The 7,791-nt window shown below is 37.1% G+C and overlaps 2 protein-coding genes across 6 annotated transcripts in view; one reads left to right on the top strand and one right to left on the bottom strand.

Annotated features, from left to right (window-relative positions):
- The window catches only part of LOC106882302 (uncharacterized), an 11,891-nt gene extending 6,694 nt beyond the window's left edge, over nucleotides 1-5,197 (bottom strand). The window contains exon 1 of the mRNA XM_014932929.2: nucleotides 5,063-5,197. Within this exon, the coding sequence (XP_014788415.1) occupies nucleotides 5,063-5,143 (81 nt within the window). The 5' untranslated portion in view covers nucleotides 5,144-5,197. The remainder of the gene's footprint in view (nucleotides 1-5,062) is intronic.
- Nucleotides 5,198-6,389: 1,192 nt separating this feature from the next.
- The window catches only part of LOC106882301 (glutamate-rich protein 2-like), a 24,089-nt gene continuing 22,687 nt past the window's right edge, over nucleotides 6,390-7,791 (top strand). For all 5 annotated transcript variants that reach the window (XR_008264350.1, XR_008264349.1, XM_014932925.2 and 2 more), the window contains exon 1: nucleotides 6,390-6,458. The gene's annotated coding sequence lies outside the window, so the exon portion shown is untranslated. The remainder of the gene's footprint in view (nucleotides 6,459-7,791) is intronic.

The following is a 7,791-nucleotide window of genomic DNA, read 5'->3' as shown; positions in this document are numbered from 1 at the left end:
CACGCAGCTATCCTCATCCATTCTCACCACATGTCCATACCAGCGCAATCGTCTCTCTTGCACGCCACAACTGATGCTTCTAATGTTCAGCTTTTCTCTCAAGATACTTACACTCTGACAGGTATTCACATTGACATTACACATCCAACGGAGCATACTGGCTTCATTCCTTGCAAGCTTACGTATGTCCTCAGCAGTTACAGCCCATGTTTCACTGCCATGTAGCATGGTTGTTCGTACGCATGCGTCATACAGTCTGCCTTTTACTCTGAGTGAGAGTCCCTTTGTCGCCAGCAGGGGTAAGAGCTCTCTAAACTTTGCCCAGGCTATTCTTATTCTAGCAGCTATTCTTTTCACCCTTTTTATTATTATTAATGTTACTTGTATCTGTACTAACAATTTCTGTACTAATACTTGTATAGCACCCACTTCTAGTGGTGGCAGCAAGTGTAACATGAACGATGGTAGATTAAATGAGAGGGCAATTGTTATGATATATCTGTTGGCAAAAGCTCATTAAACCTTCTTTTCAGATGCCGAAAGCCGTTACTCCCCCTCCCCATACATTCCCTCAGGGTTGGCACTGTCAATGTAAGCACATTGAAAGGTAGGTCTGGTGAGATTGTGGCATCTAAGAAGTAAAGTGAGGGTGGAGGGGAACTACAGCCAGGTTCCACACAGGTAAAAAGCATAGGTATAAATTCTTCTGGGAGGGCAACAGCGACAGAGTAGGAGGTGTGGGCATGCTTCTAGCAGAGAAATGGGTAAGTAAGTTGACTGAGGTAGTCAGAGTATGTGACGGAACTTAAGCTCAGACTAGTTTTGCAGAATAGCACAGCAGCAATCACCATCTCTGCCTATGCCCCCCCCCAACCAAATGAGCAAAAGGATCACTTTTATGACAGGATACCTCAAAGACAAATGACAGTAACCTTATCTTTGTGGCCGGTGATTTCAATGGAGATGTTGGGCAGCACCCAAGTGACTTCCATAGGGTACATGGGGGCCATGGAATTGGTTCCCAAGATGAGGAGGGAACATGGCTGTTGGAGTTCTGTTATGAAAATGACCTAATGATCTGCAACATCAACTTCAGGAAACCAGCTAGTCATCTGATAACCTATAAATTTGGTGACCATGCCAACCAGATTGACTACATTCTCACCAGAAAGCAAAATTCATAGTTGCTCATAAATGGAAAGACGTTCCCCGGTGAAGAATGTTCCCTTCAGCATAGATTAGTCATTAGTGACTTCAAACTACAGGTATAAAGGATTCCAAGAAGCAAGCCAGTTTGGAAAAGAAGGATCTGGAAGCTTAAGGATCCTTTGAATAGTCAGAAGTTTAGAGACATCCTAACTGGGGCATTTAATTAGGAGGAGGAGTTACAGACATGTAACATAGACGATACCTGGAAATTCATACAACACAACTTACTGAGAACCACAGGCCAAATTTGTGGTTGGAACAAAGTCCCAACAAGACCTAGGGTGATATGGTAGAGGAACAGTGTAGTTGGCAGGGCCATTAGTGCAAAGAAGCAGGTCTGGAAGAGTGACAGTAGCAAAGAGCTAGAAGGAAAGCTGGAAGCAGGCTTACTTAGTCAGGGATGAGGCACAAAGAACGAAGAAATTACCCAACGTTATTCAGTGCAAGGTCCAGCAGCTTGAAGTGTTTTGGTTTGCAAGGCAGTGTGTCAGAAAATTGTGAAGTTGTTGGAAAGAAATGCATTCACAGAGATGATGGATTACTTGCAGTTAGTGACTCTGCTAAGAAAGAGGCTCGGAAGTGTCACTATGTTTAAAAATATTAAAAATATTCATAAATATTCATAATTTCCGAGCTATATAAAAATTTTTATACGACTCGGAAATTATGAATACTTGTAAATATTTTTAAGCATTCATTATATTTTTGAAGTTTATGTGTTTTTATATACCTGCGTACTTTCATTTTATCTTATTATATTACTTTATTTTATTTCATTTTTGGTATTTTCGCTACTGAGAATTGTGTATAATTATTGATTTAAGGAGGATATGCACACACATGTATATTAAATCTTTTGTTGGAGATGGGGTGTTGTTGCTATAGTTTTCCACATGTATTGCCTCCATACAAACTATAATTTGAATCTTAGCTCATTTTGAGCACTTCAATTCTAGCCTGTTTCTGAGTATTGTAATATTAACAATCTCAGCTTATAAAAAAAAGTACTATCATCATCATTATTGAATGTCTGTTGTCCATGTTGGTTGGACGGTTTGACAGCAGCTGGCCAACTGGAGAGGTTTCATGACTGGTTTTGCCATGTTCTTTATGGCTGGATGCCCTTCCTGACATCAACTGCTTTACAAGAGTTTACTGAGTACTTCTATGCAGCAACAGCACAGGTGTATTAACATGCACCAGTATTGAGTACTTTTTATGCAGCACCAATACTCACTAGCCTGCAAGATTAGGAATGCTCAGCTGGAGAGGGGGATGCAAGGGACAAGCTTGTATACAAGGGCAACCATGCTTTTACTTAGCTTGGTGCATCTTCTCAAGCGCAGCAAACCACCAGAAGTCTCGGTCCTCTGAGTCCGAACATCTGTAGATCCTTTCTCACCACTTTGCCCTGTCTTCCTGGGTCTATATGAGAATACATATAAATTTGTTTATATGTAAACAGTTTATTTAAGATCAGAATTTAAGTCAGAATAGATCATTTATTAAATGCAAGGGAAATTACTGTTGGCACTCCATCGCTTACGACGTCGAGGGTTCCAGTTGATCCGATCAACGGAACAGCCTGCTCGTGAAATTAACGTGCATGTGGCTGAGCACTCCACAGACACGTGTACTCTTAACGTATTTCATGGGGATATTCAGCGTGACACAGTGTGACAAGGCTGACCCTTTGAATTACAGGCACAACAGAAACAGGAAGTAAGAGTGAGAGAAAGTTGTGGTGAAAGAGTACAGCAGGGTTCGCCACCATCCCCTGCCGGAGCCTCGTGGAGCTTTAGGTGTTTTCGCTCAATAAACACTCACAACGCCCGGTCTGGGAATCGAAACCGCGATCCTATGACTGCGAGTCTGCTGCCCTAACCACTGGGCCATTGCGCCTCCACACTGCTACAGATAATGCAGGATATTTCAACAAAGCTAAAGGACAGCTTCATATTCAAGACATGTAAACACAGTAATGCTATTTGAAAGACAACATACATTTAGTATTGAACATAGCAGAATATATTTAAATAGGTTTTCTTAAATTGATTGGTTTGTCTAACTTTCAACATGCTGAAATAACTTTAGCTTTAACAAAATATCAAAACACAAAAATTAAAATACATTAAACGTCTTTTATTCACTCCTTCTTCTTTTACAAGTGACTTTGAGTTAGTAAGTAGCTGTCTTTATAATCTCCAGTCATGATGTATGCATGGAGTGGCTGTGTGGTAAGTAGCTTGCTTACCAACCACATGGTTCTGGGTTCAGTCCCACTGTGTGGCACCTTGGACAAGTGTCTTCTACTATTGCCTCAGGCCGACCAAAGCCTAGTGAGTGGATTTGGTAGACGGAAACTGAAAGAAGCCCGTCGTATGTATGTATATGTTTGTGCATCTGTGTTCCCCCAACATCGCTTGACAACCTATGGTGGTGTGTTTGCGTCCCCTGTAACTTAGCGGTTCGGCAAAGGAGACTGATGGAATGAGTACTAGGCTTACAAAGAATGAGTCCTAGGGTCGATTTGCTCGACTAAAGGCGGTGCTCCAGCATGGCCGCAGTCAAATGACTGAAACAAGTAAAAGAATAAAAGAGATGAACATTTATCTTCTGAGCCAAGGGATTATTTCTACAGCACTAATCCAGTTTGTACTTCATATCTTAAACAGTTTTGTCTTTTGTTTTATACCTAACAATTTAGCTCTGACACTTACCTTTCATTTAACACTGATGTAACAAAGACACATTGCTTTAAAAATGTTAACAGATGTTAAAGAGGCAACTAACGTCTTCTTTTAAAACATTTAGAAGAAATCTGAAAACAAATTAGTGAAATAATTTTAAAAAGAAATCAGTCAGTTGGATGACTTCTATAGATGTTATAAATATATAAAGAGTGGCGACTTACTTTTAAAAAACTAAAAAAGGGGTTCCTTCCCAAACTCGTAAATTCACCCAGATTAATCCTCAAGTTTATTCCATTTATGAATTTTAACTTAATTACCGGCCATATCCCCTCCCCCTTTTTTGTTTATTTTATTGAAGGAGTCAGAATGAAGGAGCTGTGTGTATGGTCTTCATAGGGTCACCAAGGTTATGAATCAATGCAGTTGATGGCTGCAAGCAAAAACTGTGTCAGGAAAAAGATTCCAGAGAGCCATTGATGTAGGCAAGCGAAGAACAAAATGAAGGGAAGTGACAAGAAAAGCAGCCAGGTAACATGGGGAGTGCTTGTGTAATTATGCTGTTGAAGACAATATTCACACAACCCTATTGGCAGATGTTTACAAGGTCTTTTTTAAAGGAGTTAGCGAAAGTTTGGCCTGCAGGGGCTAGGTGCAAGTGGATGCCATTTCGATGCAGAAGTCAGGCAAAATCATCTGCTTGGGTGTAAGAGTTGATGTATCGTCCTCGACATCTACTTCTTGTTGGAAATGACAAGACCAAATTTTGGAGCATCCATGGCTTGATACAGTGTGGATCAGGGAGAATCCCAACAGTACGTGCACCAATGGTGTGACCTTACAAGACATCAGTCCAAAAGATGAGGCAGCTACCACTCTATTTCATTCAAGTTAACCGATTGATGAAAAATGTCTAGTTATTAACGACCCTCTGATCAAAACATTCAATCTACTAAAAGCCATCCACGTGCCTGACCAAATGATCCTGCAACAAACCATTGTTTACATATCACGTCTGACCCATGCAAACATGGAAAAGTGGACGTAAAATGAAGATAAGGATGAAGTAGGCGGAAATCCTTAATCTTTAACATTTCTTTAAAATATTGAAATTTTGGGTTTACTATAAGAGTTGTCTTATGACATGCTAGTATTCGACTCACTGATGTCGTCTCTTCTTCCCAGCCATGATTTCCGATGTGAATTAGATTACATGTCCATCCGAATGCAGTGGTGAATCCCATGGAGCATAACGTGACAGTGTAGACATGTTGAACTGTCTCCACTATACAGTTTATTTCTGAACGTCCGTAGGTTCTTCGGATGGACTTGGTCAGAGTACAAATGTTGCTTTCCCTTCGACTTCATTGTACGTGATGTTTACAGGCAGTGAAGTCATCAACGTTGCAGTGATTTCTCCGTATTTTCCACGAGAATTTAGAGTTGAAGTTTTCTGCCATTCTACGTACTCCACCTCCATCGCATGAGCAAATAGTGTTTCATTTTTCGTATTTGGTGTGTATCTATGATGATATGTAGTGCGCTATTTTGTGTATTTTTGTAATTTATCCCGGAGATATTGGGGGCGAAGGTAGGTCGGTCGACCAAACATGGACTGTGATGAATCTAATATGTTGATCATACACCATTAGTTGTTTCTTACCGTCGCCTTAGCTATACAATATATATTTTAAAATAGACTGGATGGTCACGGCTAGAATACCTTTGACCGTAAGCCTACTCTCTCAAGGTTGACCGGGACTTAACTACAACTAATTACATTTTAGCGCCAAAGAGAATGAAATAAAATATAAAATGATTATAGGTTCGTTTTCGATATCTAAACCAAATATTTTTGCCCCGTTGTTAAAATATAAATTACTTTTCGTCCCATTTTCCCCAAGAATTTAACCAATTCTAAAATCTTCCACATAAAGCTTATATAATTATTTACACGCAGCTTTATATAAATGTTCTTCATTAAATTCGATATAATTTGCTAAATATCACACACATAAAGTACATATTAAAAATATGAAACCTGTAAGCAATATTAAATACTAATAAATAATATTTTTTCTGAAATATTTTATTTTTTTACCTGAATCTCCAGGAATTGTTCCGAGTTTTTCTGGTTTCACCTTCAAACCGTATCTTCGTAAAACAACACATTTTAATTTATATAAATATATCTTTGTAAAATATCAATAAAAAAAATAAATATATCTTTTTAAATAGATTTCTTTATTTATTTATAAATTAATTTTTAAATCGTTGTAGTTATATTTTTAACTTTAAACAACTAATTGGATTATTTATTATCGTTATTTATCTGACTTTTCGTATTAAGTATTTAAAGTTTTAGTTTTTAAAATTGTTTATTTTTGCAGCAGAAAGATATATTTCTATAAAAGAAAAAGAAAATAACAAATTACATTAATTGGTGATTAAAAAATAAATGCGAAAATAAATAAAATAATATGTTAATTGAAAAAAAATGTTTATTCCGTTGTCATAACAACTGAATATTTTGTTAATATTGGTTTTAGACTGTTCGAGGTAAAGATCATCTCTTTTTTTAAAAAAAATTTCTATTCTGATAGTCACACCTTCTCTACAATATTACATGTCTTCATATAATATTCAACTGTTACTTTCGCATAAAATCAGTTTGCTTTGTCAGGCGAAATCCACAAATTGCGTCATTTTAATCTGTTGCTTTCCTTTTATCATTTTATTTCAGAACTTTTTAATGTCCTCTTTTAATGCTCCTTTTAGATGTCCTCTTTTTACCTATCTGCATGGCTTCGTGACAACACTGTAGAGACTTCTCTAATGCTAGAAGAACCATAGAAAACTAAATAGTTAAGTGGGCGCGACCCACTTGATGTAAACTCAGAAACTTAAATTGATTAAAATTATAGCGTTAAGCGTGAGAATATATTAATTATCTGAATAATTAATTATAGAAAAAGAAAAGAAAGAACCATGAAATGGGGATTTCATGATTTAAATATAGTATAGAGGAGATAGATATAAACAGGTAGGTAGGTAAGGAGTGAGTGGGTGAGTGAGTGAATAGATAGGCAGGTAGGTAGGTGAGTCAATGGGTGGATAGGTAAATGGGTTGTAGGTAGGTAGGTAAGTGTGAGCTTTAGTAGTGGGGAGGTAACTATGAATATGTTCAGGCCTTATTATACCTCATTAGCAAAGCATAGTTTAGCTTAATGACAAGATGTTAGAATGATATATGTGATTTGCCATTAATGAATACAGTATAGGACAATAAATGAATGTCTGGGGAAAATGCCCAGGACACTTGCTGCTTGAAAATTTAATAGTGAAGTAGACGCTATTATATTTGATGGAATTAGACCACAAATTCAACTAAATTAAATTTCAGCCTTATGCAGTTATGGTTGAGATTTGATGACACTGAAACATGTCTAGTGTTGATATCAGCTAAAAATCAGATTTATTCCTCACTGCATTTTATATTTGAGTAACTTTATTAATTCAGATTTATTCCTACCTGTCTTCTTTTTAGACCACAGTGACTGTTTTTCTTTGTAATTTTGGTGAATGGGAATTTCTTGGTTTATAACATAAAATAATCTAATGCCACCTTTACTGCTATAATATAGCATTGCTTTATAACTATCTTAAAAAGCCTAAGCCTTGTTTAACTTATAAGTTTTGAAGAATATTTAAAAATATTGAACCAAGATGTGTGGTTAAGTAAGTCACTTTGTGACCATGTTTTGGATCCAGTGCCACTGCGAGGCACTTTGGCTAAATATAACTTCACATTAACCAGTGCCTCATCATTGAATTAGATAAACAGAAGCTGTTTGGAAACCCATATATATATATATATATGTATATATATATA

The sequence above is a fragment of the Octopus bimaculoides genome, chromosome 6 (genome assembly GCF_001194135.2).
Source record: "Octopus bimaculoides isolate UCB-OBI-ISO-001 chromosome 6, ASM119413v2, whole genome shotgun sequence".
Lineage (NCBI taxonomy): Eukaryota > Metazoa > Mollusca > Cephalopoda > Octopoda > Octopodidae > Octopus > Octopus bimaculoides.
This window is presented reverse-complemented; position numbering and strand designations above follow the sequence as displayed.